Source organism: Thamnophis elegans, chromosome 17, assembly GCF_009769535.1.
Source record: "Thamnophis elegans isolate rThaEle1 chromosome 17, rThaEle1.pri, whole genome shotgun sequence".
NCBI lineage: Eukaryota > Metazoa > Chordata > Lepidosauria > Squamata > Colubridae > Thamnophis > Thamnophis elegans.
The window spans coordinates 6651746-6667467 of record NC_045557.1 but is presented as its reverse complement, the minus strand read 5'-3'; the positions used below and the strand labels follow the sequence as shown (position 1 = coordinate 6667467).

General features: G+C 46.9%; 1 protein-coding gene across 1 annotated transcript; it reads right to left on the bottom strand.

Moving 5' to 3' along the window:
• Positions 1 to 616: 616 nt before the first annotated feature.
• Positions 617 to 10444, bottom strand: PPP1R14B (protein phosphatase 1 regulatory inhibitor subunit 14B). The gene is made up of 4 exons (XM_032234130.1): positions 10069 to 10444; positions 3444 to 3527; positions 2105 to 2137; positions 617 to 859 (listed from the first exon to the last, which is right to left on the bottom strand). The coding sequence occupies exons 1-4, from the start codon at positions 10297 to 10299 to the stop codon at positions 791 to 793; spliced, it is 417 nt and encodes a 138-aa protein (XP_032090021.1). The 5' UTR covers positions 10300 to 10444; the 3' UTR covers positions 617 to 790.
• Positions 10445 to 15722: the final 5278 nt, after the last annotated feature.

Below are 15722 nucleotides of genomic sequence, written 5' to 3'. Positions count from 1 at the left end.
CTAGTCCAACCCCTGATCGAGCAGGACACTCTGTACCATTTCAATCCATCAGAATAGAGTTGAAGGGACCTCGGAGGTCTTCTAGTCCAACCCCGTGATGGAGCAGGAGATCCTGTACCGTTTCAGTCGATTAAGGGTCACTAAACAGAGGATTAAAAGTCCTTTAAATCAAAAAATTAACAGTTTTGGTGAAGCTGAGGGAAACCTCGGCGTGCTGTGTCCCCCCCCCCCAACAAACTTCTCTCCTCTGCACCCTTCTTCCCCTCCCCAATTGCAAAAACCAGGCTGCCCCTTCTCAAAGCATCTTTATTAAATTTATATAAAAACACAATAATTAAAAAAAACAAAACAGCCCAAATCCAGATACTCCCCCCCCCCCACCTTGCCCCCACCGTCCAAATCTCCTTTTAAGCTCCTACTCTCTTTCTGCCCTCCCTCCGCCTCGAGAAAAAATCCCCCCCTCCCTTTGCACACACAGACACACTCATGTGGAGCCAGGACAGATTTGGGGATGGGGGTGGGAAATGGGTGGGGGGGTGGGGGGAGGCGGCTGCAGAGAGATACTGCTAAAAGGCGATCAAATTATTCTGATTATCAGAGCATCCCCAAATCTTCCCCCTTATTGTGGTGGTGCTTGAAGGGAGGGGGAAGCTTAATGGATTCTCCCCAGCCCTGTGAAAGAGCCCCCTCCCCATTCCTTCCCAGGAACCCAGCACTGCTAACATTTCCGGCGACACGCGGGCCACCGAATGGCCGGAGCCACGCAGGAGGGCCGCTCACGGTCAGGAGGTCACTTCTTCTGCGGGGTGCTAAGTTTCTGCATCCCTCGGATCTTGTCTAGCAAGTCCACTACGAAAACCTGGGGAGGACAGAAAGGAAGAAAAGCTCTGAGTAAAAATTTCCTCCCCTGTGTAGTGTCCGTAGCAAGGATTCTCAACCGTGGGAATTTTTAAGATGGGTGGTCTTCAACTCCCAGAATTCCTCAACCAGCAGGCTTTATGATGGGTGGACATCAACTCCCAGAATTCCCCAGCTGGCATGAATTAAGATGGATGAGCTTCAACTCCCAGAATTCCCCAGCCAGCTTGCTTTAAGATGGGTGGGCTTCAATTCCCAGAATTCCCCAGCTGGCATGAATTAAGATGGGTGAAGTTCAACTCCCAGAATTCCCCAGCCAGCTTGCTTTAAGATGGATGGGCTTCAATTCCCAGAATTCCTCAGCTGGCATGATTTAAGATGGGTGGACTTCAACTTCCAGAATTCCCCAACCGGCATTCTTTAAGATGGCTAGACTTCAGGTCCCAGAATTCCTCAGTTAGCATGGCTTGAAGTGGGTGGACGTCAACTCCCAGAATCCCCCAGATCCAGCAGGCTTTAAGACGGGCGGGGAATTGCATTCCGATTGCTGGCTGGGGAATTCTGGGAGTTGAAGTCCAGCCCTCTTAAAAAGCGGCCAAGCCTAAGAAACCCACTTGCCTTCCAGCTTCAAATTAACTTCAAACAAGGCTTTCAGCCCTGCTTGAGCTGGGATTGTAAAGCCAAGCCTCCTCGAACAGGCGCAGTCTGCGCCCAAACCAGGGCGGGACCACCAGGCAGCACCTAGCTGGGTTTAGAAAGAATTGTGTGGTTTTTTTTTTTTAATTAGGCTAGCCCAGGTAAGCGACCTTCATTTTGGCTCATCTGCTCAGTCTGGAAAACTGAGTCGGAAAACTCACATCTGGGATCAGCTGGATTACTTCTCCCCCATTGTGTTGTGTGTGAGTCTTTTCTTGCACCATAGGGAAACACTTCCATTTTTGTCTACAACCTGTTCCATCTCCCACCCCCCCAACCCCTGCTGTTTCAGGAGGCCAGGCTTGGGAGAAGGGGCAGAAAAGGAAGTGGGTGGGAGATGATACACCAATCCCCCCCTCCAAACAGGTGCTGGGGGGGGGGGCAAGACCCACAGAGACAGAGGCAGCAGCTGTTTTGCAGCTGCTGGGAAAGAGATAGGAAGGACTAGCACCCGCCCTGGGGCGTTTTAAGTGGGGAGGGGGAGGAAGAGACAAACTGGCCACTGGAAAAAAATATTATTTTTAAATACATATATATATATAAGACATACCTCTGTAGGCTTGTAGCAATCGACAAGAAGTTCCTGCAATGGGGGTGGGGGGGAAAAACACAACAGAGGGAGGGAAAAAAATCAGAGAAACTCCATGTTTATTTTAAAAGCTTTCCCCCCTTTGATCTCTGGCCAAACTTTTGAGGGCGGGGAGCTGCGATTTCTTAAAATCCCTCTTTATTTGGACAATGGCTTGTTTCAGTTTTAAGGTTGCACGTCCCCCAGCTGGGGATGACGTCTTGCTTTTGGGCTGTTGCTTAAAAGGACACACCCAAGGTTTGGGGTCTTGTTACGCCCCTGGGTGTTAGCGGCCATGAGGACGCACGCACACCTTCTCAAGCCCTTCTTGTAACTTTTGTGTAGCGACAATAACCAGAGGCACCCTTTTCAAAGCCTTTTTGTAACTGTAGTGCGGAGACAACGAGGCACGCACGCACACACAGCAGGGGTGAAATGCTACCGGTTCGGGCAAAACTGGTGCTGTGCGACAATCAGTCGTGACGCAGAATCTGTATTCGCTAGAGATCGCGCTGATTGTAGCACCACTGATTGTCGGGACTTTTTTCAAAAGCTTTTTTTTTTTAGCATTTTTTTTGCAATTTTTTTTTAAATTTTTAAACATAATTTTTTTTTTCTCATCCATTACATACAGCATGTCGTTTGGTTACAAGTATTTTTGCATCCATATTCTCAATTACATATACAATCACAGATATTCTGTCTAATATAACTAGATGCCTCCCTTTCATTGTACAACGTATATTCAATTACGATTAATATATTTCTTTCTTTTCAATAAACCTAAATTCCCTTACATTCTTGATTGTCTGTTTAATAACAATATACCTTTATATAATCACTTATCCCATTCTAAATATTTATATCTATATAAATTCAACAATTTATATTTGTATATCATCGGTAGTGGAAAATGCTAAAAAAAAATAAGTTCTGACGATCAGCTGTGCCGCGCGATTTATATTCGCTAAATCGAAATCGCGCGATACAGCCGTCCCATGTCTCCCCCCCTCCCGCTGTCCTAGTTACCTTTGCAGGCTCAGTAAAGGCACGAAGCGAATCAGAGCATTTCACCCCTGACCAGTGGTGGGTCGCTAACCGGTTTACTACCGGTTTGCTTCTGCGCGCAATGCTTCTGCGCGTGCGCAAAAGCATCCGGACGGGTGGGCGGAGACTCCCGCCATCACCACTACTGGTTCGGTCGAACTGGGCCAAATCAGGAGCAAGCCACCACTGCCTCTGAAGCACACCCTTTCTCAAGCCCCTCTTGTAACCTGTGTTGTGCAAAAGGGACCCCCCTCTTCTCCCTTGGCCTTTTTACCTTCACCCTGGCGCTCCGCGATTCGTCGCTTTCCATGTCCAAAAGCTCATCCACATCTATTTCTAATTCAGGGATTTCTTCTTCCTGCAAGGGAAAAGATGGGGAAAGTCAATTTTTACACACTATTCCTCTTGCTGGGATCCATAAATCGGGAGAGATTGTGGAGGGGGGGGGCAAGCAGTCCAGGGCATATACCCCATTTCCCCCCAAAATAAGCCCACCCCTAAAATATTTAAACACATGTGAAGCTGGTCCCTGCCGTTTCCTGGTGGGGGGACATGCCCACATGCCCCCCCACACACCTGCCATCCACGCGGAATGGCCTCGCGGAAACTGCTCCTGCAAATCCTAGCTACTGCGCCATTTCTCTTAGTGGCAGAGAAAAGAGAGGAAGGAGGAAAAGTTAAAGGGAAGCAAGGAAAAGAAAAAGGAAAGGGAGAAAGAGAAAAAAGAGTAAAGGAGGAAAGGATAAAGAGAAGCCAGGGAAAGAGAAAAGGAAAGAAAGGGAGAAAGAGGAAAAAGAGGAGAGGAGGAAAAGATAAAGAGAAGCAGGGAAAAGAAAAAGGAGAGAAAGAGAAAAGGGGAGAGGAGAAAAAGATATAGAGAAGCCAGGGAAAGAGAAAGGAAGGAGAGGGAGAAAGAGAAAAAGAGGAGAGGAGGAAAAGATAAAGAGAAGCAGGGAAAAGAAAAAGGAGAGAAAGAGAAAAGGGGAGAGGAGAAAAAGATATAGAGAAGCCAGGGAAAGAGAAAAGGAAGGAGAGGGAGAAAGAGAAAAAAGAGGAGAGGAGGAAAAGATAAAGAGAAGCAGGGAAAAGAAAAAGGAAAGAGAGAAAGAGAAAAAAGCGGAGAGGAGGAAAAGATATAAAGAGAAGCCAGGAAAAGAGAAAAGAAAGGGAGAAAGACAGGAGAAAAGGAAAGGGAGGAAGGGATGAAAACAAGGAAAGGAAGAATTGGAGGAGGGAAGGAAGGAAGGAAAGGGGGAAGGAAGGAAAGAAAATTGGAGGGAGGGAGGGAAAGATGGACAACAGAAAGGAAAGTTGGAGAGAGACGGAATGGAGGAAAAAAGAGAGAAAAAGAAGGACAGGGAAAAGAAAGGAAGGAAGGAGCAAGTTACTGTCATTCTGTCCCCCCCCTCCGCCCCCAATTAAGAGGGAGACCCATTTTTAGGGTTGCTGTACCTAAATTCCTCTATAAACTCCTCCCTCCTCTTCAAGGTGCCAAATGGAATCATTCTGCGCTCGTTTCTAAACCTTCCCGCAAGTTCGCGGAAAAGGATGGCTCTCCTGATTTAATTTTTTATTGATAAGCTCGCTCTCTCCGCGCAGGGAGCAAATCCTATTTTTAAACCCAACCTTAAAACATTGCTAACTAAAGTCCGGTCCAGCAAAAAAAGAAGAAAGAAAGAAACAGTGTCCCTTAAATGTTTGAGTGGACTTCAACTCCCAGAATTCCAGCCGGTGGAGGTGGGGAATTCTGGGAGTTGAAGTCCACCCAAGGTTAAACGTTGAGGAACCCTGCTTCTAAGATGACTTAGGAGAACGTTTCCCATCATCCTCAGTTACAAGGATAATGGAAACCGTCCCGCTTCAGCCCCTGTAGAAGATACCAATCCTGCACTCAGGCCCTCGGCATCCCCAGCAGCCAACCTATAAATTAATCAGGCCGATTGATTAAAAATTGATCTTTCAAAAGGACATCATCTTTCCATTTGCCAGCAGGCTGTTACTTTCTTTGGATGGGTTAAATGGCTTTTTAATACCTGTCCTCATGCACATAAGCTTTTTAGGAAAAGAAGCTTTCACCGTCATACTGGCTTTCATTTGTCCCCTTCTTTTAAATCCTTCCCAAAAGGTCACTCACTTACATAGGCAGGCTTGAACCCTTAAAGGTAAAGATTCCCCTCGCGCATATGTGCCAGTCATTCCTGACTCTAGGGGGCAGTGCTCATCTCCGTTTCAAAGCCCAAGAGCCAGTGTTGTCCGAAGACGTCTCCGTGGTCATGCGGCCGGCATAACTCAAAGCCAAAGGCGCACGGAATGCTGTTCCCTTCCCACCAAAGATGGTTCTGATTTTTCTACTTGCATGTTTTACGTGCTTTCGAACTGCTAGGTTGGCAGAAGCTGGGACAAGTCGTGGGAGCTCACTCCGTTACGCAGTGCTCGGGATTCGAACCTCCAAACTGCCGACCTTTCCGATCGACAAGCTCAGCGTCTTAGCCCCTGAGCCACCGCCTACCCTAACTCTTAGCTGTCTTTAAAATAGGCACAGCGAATCCTCAATTTACAACCGCAATTCAGCCCAAAATTTCCATCGCTGAGCGAAACACTTGCTAAGCGAGCTTTGCCCCGTTTTACGACCTTCCTTGCCGCCACTGTTAAGGCAGTCGGTGTCATGTTAGTCATACAGTTGTTAAAGGAATCCAGCTTTTCCCCATGAACTTTTGCTGGCCGGAAAGGTGGCAAAACGGGGATCGCGTGACCACACGGGGATACCGCCACCGTCATAAATGTGAAACAGTTGCCGAGCGGCCGGATTTTGATCCCGCTGCAGCGGTCGTCAGCGCGAAACAGTTGCCGAGCGTCTGAATTTTGATCCCGCGATCCTGGGAATGCCTCAACAATTGAGGTGCGGAAAATTGTCCTAAGTCTCCTTTTTTCAGTGCTGTCGTAACTTTGAACGGTCACTGAGGGAACTGTCGTAAGTCGAGGACTACCTATACCTTAAAGCACTTGCTCTCTTTTGCATGCCTCGGGAAAAAACAGCCTTAACGCATCAATCCACCCATAACACCACTTCACATTTTTTTTCCATTCACACATGCGACCTTTGTAAACAAGGTTAAAGTGAGACGAATGGGTGGAAAAAAGGATGAAGGTTTTTTTTTTTCTCCTTCTCAAACTGGGTTTGGCTCCCTTTTCAAGGCTGTCCTTTATGGCTTCTTTAGCTAATGGTCAACTAGAGTTTGCAGCCGGCCAAAAAAAACCCACAACGCAGGCTGCATTAACAAGAGGGATAGAATCAAGATCACGTGAAGTGTTAATACCGCTTTATAAGGCCTTGGCAAGGCCACGCATGGAATATTATACCCAGTTTCGGTCGCCACGCTATATATATATATATAAAAGATGTTGACAACTCTAGAAAGAGTGCAGAGAAGAACAAGAAAGAGGATTTATAGGGGACCGGAGGCTAAAACCATGAATAGTTTGCAGGGGAATTGCGGATGTCTAGTTTAACAAACAGAAGGACTAGGGGGATGACATGGAACAGAATAGAATAATAAGTAAATAAATGATAAATAGAAATTGATAGAGATACTAGATAAATAACAATCAAAAATTAGATCGTAAATAATAGAAATTGATAGATACTAGATAGATAAATAACAGACGATCAAAAATTAGATTGTAAATGATAAATAGAAATTGATAGAGATACTAGATAAATAACAAATAGACAATCAAAAATTAGATTGTAAATGATAAATAGAAATTGATAGAGATACTAGATAAATAACAAAGACAATCAAAAATTAGATTGCAAATGATAAATAGAAATTGATATACTAAATAAATAAATAGACAATCAAAAATTAGATTGTAAATGATAAATAGAAATTGATAATTAGATGTTAGATAATATATAACTAATAGACAAATGATAATTAGATAATAATGGAATAGAAATAGAAAAGAATAGAAAATAGAAACAAAACAATAGAAATAGAATAACAGAGTTGGAAGGGACCTTGGAGGTCTTCTAGTCCAACCCCCTGCTTAGGCAGGAAACCCCTACACCACTTCAGACAAGCGGTTATCCAGCATGATAGCATCTTCCAATATTTGAGGGGCTGCCCCAAAGAGGAGAGAGGGTCAAAAGCTATCCTCCAAAGCACAAAAAGCAACGGCTAGAAACGAACGGAGGAGAGAAGCAACTTGGAATCAAGAGAGGAATTTCCTAACAACCGAGAAGAATTAACCAGTGGAACAGCTTGCCACCAGAAGTTGCATTACTGGAAAAAATCTAGCCCAGGCGGGCCCATCTCCAACTTTCTCCTCCTCTCTTAGGTTGTGACCCATCCCACCGACCTTTCTTGGTCCTTCTCCCCCCCCTCAAAAAAACATGCTGGTTAGCAGCTGGCCTTTAGCAGTCGCCAAAGTGCCCACCCGGCATGAGACAGACGGACGGACGGACGGACGGAGGCCCCGAAAGCCGATCCTGCTATTGTGATCCACATATAGAACGCCGGGTTCAAAAGCTGCCAGGGGGTGAGCAGATGACACCGTCTCGGGATCTCCCAAGTGGCCAAGATGGAGGAAAACCCAACTCCTGCCAAAATCTCGTGACGCCCCCCCCCCCACAAAGAGAGGCTGCAGGATTTCAGGGAGGGGGGGGGGCAGAGCGTGCCAGCTGCTAAATTGGGCAAAGTTAGGGACATCCCTTCCCCCACCCCTTTCAACCCAACTCATGACACTTTATACAACTGGAGTTTTTGTTTTTTTAAAAGAAAAGCCCTACTCTTGACTCACACGGACATGATCAATGATCAGAATAGAGCTGGAAGGGGCCTTGGAGGTCTTCTAGTCCAGCCCCCTGCTTGAGCAGGAGACCCTGTAGTGTTTCAATTGATCAGAATAGAGTTGGAAGGGGCCTTGGAGGTCTTCTAGTCCAGCCCCCTGCTCGAGCAGGAGACCCTGTAGTGTTTCAATTGATCAGAATAGAGCTGGAAGGGACCTTGGAGGTCCTCTAGTCCAGCCCCCTGCTTGAGCAGGAGGCCCTGTAGCATTTCAATCAATGAATCAATCAATCAGAATAGAGCTGGAAGGGACCTTGGAGGTCTTCTAGTCCAGCCCCCTGCTCGAGCAGAGACCCTGTAGCGTTTCAATCAATCAGAATAGAGCTGGAAGGGACCTTGGAGGTCTTCTAGTCCAACCCCCTGCTTGAGCAGGAGACCCTGTAGTGTTTCAATTGATCAGAATAGAGCTGGAAGGGACCTTGGAGGTCTTCTAGTCCAGCCCCCTGCTCGAGCAGGAGACCCCGTAGTGTTTCAATCAATCAATCAATCAGAATAGAGCTGGAAGGGACCTTGGAGGTTCGAGACCCCGCGCGAAGTTTTTTTCCACGCCACCCAGAAGGGCTGGGATACCAGTGACCTTAATTGACTCTGATCCACCCCTCTTCGGGAACGGGGAGATTCCTGGCCTCAGGGCGATCCGCTGTGGGAATCTACGAGTGGGAAGGCTGCCTTAAACCCAGTTTGAGCAATCGGAGAAAGGATCTGTGTGTGCCAGGAGCACAGCCCCCCCAGAATTCCCAGCTTCGTTCAGTGGGGTTTGCCCGGGGAGGTGGGGAGGGGGAAGAGATGCTGCACCTTCCCGTCAGATCTGAGATCACCAGGAGGATTCTGGGGTCAGGGAAGGGGGCGGGTGGGTGACCACAATGGGGGAGAGATCCCTGGTTTAAAACAAGCCAATTTGGGAGTGGGTGGGAAAGGGAGGAGGACCGATTTGTGAGAGGGATGGGGGAGGTTTCCAGGTTCTCATTTGGGGGGGGTTCCAGAGTTTCCTTTTGGGGAGCAGTGCGAACCCCAGGAAGCTAGCATCAAGACCCCCAACTTGAGTTTGGGACAGGACGGGTTCAATTGCCCATTTCCACGTCCTGCGGGACCCTCAGATCTGCCGGGAAGGGTCCACCCCCTTGCAGGTAGCCAGGCATAGGTGCCCCCTGTGCTGGCGCTGGGTCAAGAGGGCAGCTGATGGCACCGCCTTATGGGGGTGGGGGAAATACTTCAAGGAGGAAGTTTAAGGGAACAAAGGTCAGGATGGGGCAGGGCCTGCCTTAGGATCTGGACTGTGCTCAAAGGGGGCTAGGATGGGTGTGTGTGTGTGTGTCAGGAAGCCGGGAAGAAGCGATGGGGGCTTCACCTCCGGAAAAGTGGGTGGGGGTCTCTCGACAGCCCTTCTTCCTCTGACTGCCCAGCCTTGAATTTCCCCCTTTGCTGGGCAAATCCTAGATGGGGGGAGGGGGAAGGGTCTTTTCCTTCCTTCCTTCCTCTCATCCACACCTTCCTTTCTTCTGCCTCTTTTCCTTCCTTCTCTTTTCATTTCTTCCTTCCCTTTCTCTTTTCCTTCCTTTCTCCTTCCCTCTCTTTTCCTTCTTTCTCTTTTCCTTCCTTCTCTCTTCCTTCCTTCCCCATTTCTCCTTCCCTCTCCCTCTTTTTCCTTCCTTCCTTCTCTTTCTCTTTTCCTTCCTTCCCTCTTTCTCTTTCCTTCCTTTCTCCTTCCCTCTCCCTTCCTTCCTTCTCTTTCTCTTTTCCTTCCTTCCCTCTTTCTCTTTTCTCCTTTCCTTCCTTTCTCCTTCCCTCTCCCTTCCTTCCTTCTCTTTCTCTTTTCCTTCCTTCCCTCTTTCTCTTTTCTCCTTTCCTTCCTTTCTCCTTCCCCATCTCTCTTTTCTTCCTTCTTTCTCTTTTCCTCCCTCCCTTTCTCCTTCTCTCACTCTTTCCCTTGCTCTCATCCACCCCTTCCTTCATTCTTCCCTCTCCCCTTCCTTCTTCCCTTCATACTTCCTCTCTCCTTCCTTCCTTCCTTCTTCCCCTTCGTACTCTTTCTCCTTCCTTCCCTCTCACCTGGCAGTCGTAGAGGACGGTCAGCTGCTCCAGGATCCACTCCTCCAAGTGCAGCCGCTTCCGCAGCTCCTTGCGGTCGTATTTCACCGTCACGCGTCCCTGGCGCCGCACCGGGCCCTCCTCGTCCTCGGCCCCCGCTTCCCCTCCGGCCGCCCCCGCCGGGGGGCTCTGGAAGTAGACGCGGGGCCGATCCCCCGGCGCGCCGCTCTCCGGGCTGCAGGGAGCCGCCATCCGCCAGCGGAGCAGCCGGGCGCGCCTCTTTTGTTCCCCGGCCGGAGTCCGCGCAGCACGTGGGATCGGGGGAGGAAGGGAAGCCCCAGCCGGCTGGCGGAGCGGAGGGCGCGGCTCTTCTCCCCCACCCACCCACCCACCCGCCTCCGCTTCCCCCACGTGGAATCCGATGGGGAAGCCCCCCACTCTTTCTTTCCTTCCTTCTTTCTTTCCTTCCTCCTTTCTTTTTCTTCTTTCTTTCCTTCCTTTCTTTCTTTCCTTCCTTCCTTCCTTTTTCTCCTCTTTCTCTGGTGGTCCCGATCCCCAGCGTCCCCTTTGTCCCGAGGCTGCGTCCGCCGAGGCTGCTGCTGCGGCTGCCTCCACCGGTGTCTTTGGCTCCCTCCCTCCCCCGTCTTTCCCTCCCCCTCCCCACCCCGCCCCCTTAAAGGGCCCGCTCTCGCTTTCCCCTCCCTCTCTCCCTCCCCTCCCCGCTTTGTCCCGGTGCGGCGGCCGCCCTGCGCAGGAAATCGACACACACACACCCCGGGCCCCAGTCCCAGGGAAGGGAAGGGCGCGACCGTTGCCCTCCCCACTCCCCCCCCGCCCCCCGCCTTCCACCCGCTCCGATTGTTCGCACCTTACGCCCACCCTGCGGAGGGGGCTGCCTTTCATCGCGGAATACTGAGGATGAGGAGGATGGAGATGGTGGTTCTTCTTCTTCTTCTTCTTCTTCTTCTTCTTCTTCTTCTTCTTCTTCTTCTATCCTCTCCTTCTCCCTTTTCTTCCTTCTCTTCTCTTCTTTTTTTCTCTTCTCCTTCTTCCCCTCTGTCGTCTTCTTCCTTTCCCTTCTTCCCTTCCTTTTCCCTTCCTTTTCCTTCTCTTTCTCCTTCTTTTCTTCCTTTTCCTCTTTTTCTCCTTCTTCCCCTTTCTTCTTCCTTTCCCTCTCCTTCCCTTCCCCTTCCTTTTCCTCCTCCTCCTCCTCTTCTCTTTCTTCTCTTCCTTTATCTCTTCCTCCTTCCCTCCTTTCATCTTCCTTTCCTCCTCCTCTTCCTCCTCCTCCTCCTCCTCTTTCTCCTTTTTCTTCTTCTCCTTCCCCTCTGTCGTCTTCTTCTTCCTTTCCTTCTCCACCTTCCCCTCTCCTTCCTTTTCCTCTTCCTTCTCTTTCTCCTTTTCCTATTCCTCTTTTTCTCCTTCTTCCCCTTTCTTCTTCCTTTCCTCTCCTTCTTCCCTTCCCCTTCCTTTTCCTCCTCTTTTTTTCTCCTCTTTCTTCCTTTTTCTTTCTCCTTCTTCCCCTCTTTCATCTTCCTTTCCTCCTCCTCTTCCTCCTCCTCTTTCTCCTCCTTTTTCTTCTTTTTCTTTTTCTTCTTCTTCTTCTTCTCCTCCTCCTCCTCCTCCTTCCCCTCTGTCGTCTTCTTCTTCCTTTCCTTCTCTACCTTCCCCTCTCCTTCCTTTTCCTCCTCCTCTTCTTCTACCTCTTCCTCCCCCCTTCCTCTTCTCCCCCACCTCTTCCTTCTGCTTTCCTCCTTTCTTTTCTTCTCTTCCCCCTCCCTCCCGAAACCTTTCCACACGTTTCCCAAAAATTCACCTAATCTAAGCTATCTGTTGAGCAGTGGCTGAAACTTGTTGGAAGTCCCTTCTACTTTGCCTTTACTTTGTGCTTACACGATTTTATTAATTTTTCTTACTAAATATCTAAGCCGTCTGTCTCATTTCAACAGAAAGTAAACAAAAAGTTTACCTAAACTAAAAAGTAAATTTAAGGTCTGAGGTGCTTGAATTGCCTCTGAATCCCAGCATTTATTCTTTAGAAATCAATTTACCCTTTTTATTTCTTTTGAAAGTTTTCCTCCCTTCTCCTAACCCCCCCCCCTTTTTTTTGGCAAAATATTTTGGCTGCATCAGGGACAGAAAGGGCAATAGGAAAAAAATGCTATTTTTTAGGGCATGTGTGGCTAGGGGTGTGTGTGTCCTATCCCTTAAAAAAGAGGGAATTCTACCCCCTCCCAATAAGACAAATTGAGTGTTTTTAAACAGGTATTAAGAAAGGCAAAATCTGTGGCCGATTGTTGACAAAGTCTAAACATGTGTATTAATAGTAGAATTATATGGATTGAAGAACTGGAAAGAACATAAATAGAAGTACTTTAAATGTATAAATGATTGGTACTAAAACTGTACACCGAGATATTGAATAATGGAACAATGAAATGATGAACTTTTGATTTAATTTAAGGAAATATGAATAACGAAATAGGTGAAAAACACGTCTTTGAATATTATAAGCTATTTGAAAGGGGGGGGAGTTAAAACAGGGATAGAAAATAGAGGGGAACAACAGTAATTATATATGAATATGTTAAGATATACAAAAGGACAGAAAGATTTAAACATTTAGAAATGAAGGGTGGTGATAAAAGGCATGTAGAAATAATATGAAATAATGGAAGTGAAACGTAATATTTAGGAGTAATAAGATTATGTGTATTGAAATGTATGATACCCAGAATACCACACCTTTCAAGCATTGATATGTAAAAAGAATACCAAAGATAGAAATTTGAGTTAAAAAAAGGAAAGAAAGAAAGGCAAAATTTGTGGCCGATGGTTGACAAAGTCATGAGACCCTTTGTGCCCCAGGAACAAAATAATAATAATGATGATGATGATGATGGTTATGATAATAATAATAACAACTATCAAGAAAGAAACGGAAGGTTTAATACTGGCTGCTCACAAACTAAGGCCACAAAAGCAAAGATACAAAAATCCACCGACAACCCAAACTGCCGACTTTGCAATAAACAAAGTCGAAACTGTTTCACACTTAAGATGTGAATGCAGCAAAATCGCACAAACCGATTACAAAGCTAGACATGACCGAGTGGCTAAATTAATCCACTGGTCATTATGTTAAAAAAAATATGATTTACCCGTATCCAGAAAGTCACGGAAACATAAAGTGGAAAAAGTTATCGAAAGTGAGAAGGTGAAGATCTTGTGGGACTTTCGAATACAAACGGATCGTCATTTGGAGCACAACACGCCAGATATCACGATTTGTAGAGGGCCGAAGTGTACAGTTTATTGATATCTCTGTTCCTGGAGATGCCAGAGTCGAAGAAAAAGAGCTAGAAAAAAATTGTGAAATATCGCGACCTGGCCATCGAAACTACACAGCTATGGATGAAGCATGTAACAGGGATACCCACTATCATCGGGCCACTTGGCACCATGTCCAAGAATTTTACAAGATATATCCACAAATTGTAGCTTCCTGCAATAACACCAGCGGAGCTGCAAAAAACTGCGCTACTCGGAACATCTTATATTTGAAGAAGGTATTTGATTGATACCTAGGACGCTGGCAGAAAACCGTATCAACCATTAGCACCAGTCACTGGTATTTGTGATGCATTTTTTAATGTTCAGTTGGCCGAGTTTCATGTTTAATGAATAAGTAAATAATAATAATAATAATAATAATAATAATAATAATAATAATAACCCGAAAATCAGATGGTCAAGATCTTGTGGGATTTCCGTATACAAACGGACAAAATACTGGCGCATAATACACCAGACATCACACTGGTTGAGAAAAATAAGGTGACAATCATAGACATCGCAATACCAGGTGATAGCAGGGTCGCCAAGAAGGAACATGAAAAAATCGCAAAATACCAAGACTTAAAAATAGAAATTCAACGACTATGGCACAAACCAGCAGTGGTAATTCCAGTGGTAATCGGCACACTGGGTGCTATTCCAAAAGCACTGGAATTACATTTAAAACAGTTAAACATTGACAAAATCACCATCAGTCAAATGCAAAAAGCCGCACTGCTTGGATCTGCACGCATATTACGAAAATACGTTATGACGTCCTAGGCCCCTGGGTGGGGCCCGACTAGTAACCAATGCCAAATCCGGCGAAACAACTGGCCGCTGTGATACAATTGTATAATAATAATAATAATAATAATAATAATAACAACAACAACAACAACAATAATAATAATATCAGTGCTGAGCAGGGATGTGCTGCTTGCAGAAAAATCCCCTATTGTGTGACAGTCCCAAAGAGACATTTCTATGGCTTTAAGATACAGGATCCTTGCAAGGGAAGGGAAAGGGGGGGCGCGGAAGAAGAGAGGGGGGTCACGTGTCTGGGCCCCAATAGAAGCTCAATTCAGCCACTTCCTGCCAAGGGGAAGAAAAGTCGGAGCAGCTGCGCTGAGTCAGGCTTTGGGCTGGGCTACTCCAGATTAAGAGCGGGTTTTCCCAGGGGCTGGAAAAGGAGGCCTGCTGGGAAATGCCAGGAGTTTTTTTGGGGGGTAGAGGGGAGATATGCTAGGAAAAGGGGAAGGGCTCCCCTTGAAAGCAGATGCAAAGAAAGTAAGACATTTCTTGCCTAAAGTTAGCAGAAAAGTTTTCCTTTCCTTCGCCCTTTCCTCCCTCCTTCTTTCCTTCTCTCCTCCCTCTCCTTCCTTTCCCCTCCCTCACTCCCTCCCCTTCCTTTCTTTCCCTTTAGTTTCCTTTCCTTCTCTTCCTTTCCTTTCCTTCCCTTCTTTTCCTTTCCCTTCCCTCTCTTTCCCTTTAGTTTCTGTGGGAAGTTATCATCCAGCCCTCTCCTAGAAAAATGAAATATCCTAGGAAATATTGAAAAGGCAGAATATTTATCTGGATGTGAAAAGAAAGAAACATGTTTTAAAAGACAGAATAGTTGCCTGCAGCTTCCTGCCCATCCCCACTGTTAATGGCCAGGCTAGTCCACTTTACATAATAAAGACTTCTCCACTGCAGCTCCAGGGCGGATGGGAGTAAAGGCATGATAATGTTGGAACTTTACTCCTCTCCACATGGCATCTGAGAAGTCATCCACACCTGGATTCAAAACACAGCCTAGAAGTAGCCCCATGGGAGTCTGACAACCAATCAGAATACATTTCTTACACAGGAACAGGAAACAGAGAGGTGGGACTGAACAGGGTATAAAAAGCCTAGCAAGCCCCTCCCTCAGCCCTTCTCTTCTTCTCCACCAACATTGAAGCATGTGATCCCCTTTTCTGTTCAGGGCTCGAGCCATGTGGTCCTGTCCACCATTAAAACCATCTTTCCAAGCAGCCTCCATGTCTCCAGTGTCTTTTTCCCCACTTGGAGCCGAATCCAGAAGGACATTTCTTTCAGCATTTCCTTTTCTTCCTTTTCCTTTTCCCTTCCCTTCCCTTACTTCCCTTTCTCCTTCCCTTCCCTTCCTTTCCCATTCCTTTTTCCTTCCAAGGCTGCTTGGAAAGATGGTTTTAATGGTGGACAGGGCCACATGGCTCGAGCCCTGAACAGGAAAGGTGATCACATGCTTCAATGTTGGTGGAGAAGAAGAGAAGGGCTGAGGGAGGGGCTTGCTAGGCTTTTTATAACCCGTTCAGTCCCACCTCTCTGTTTCC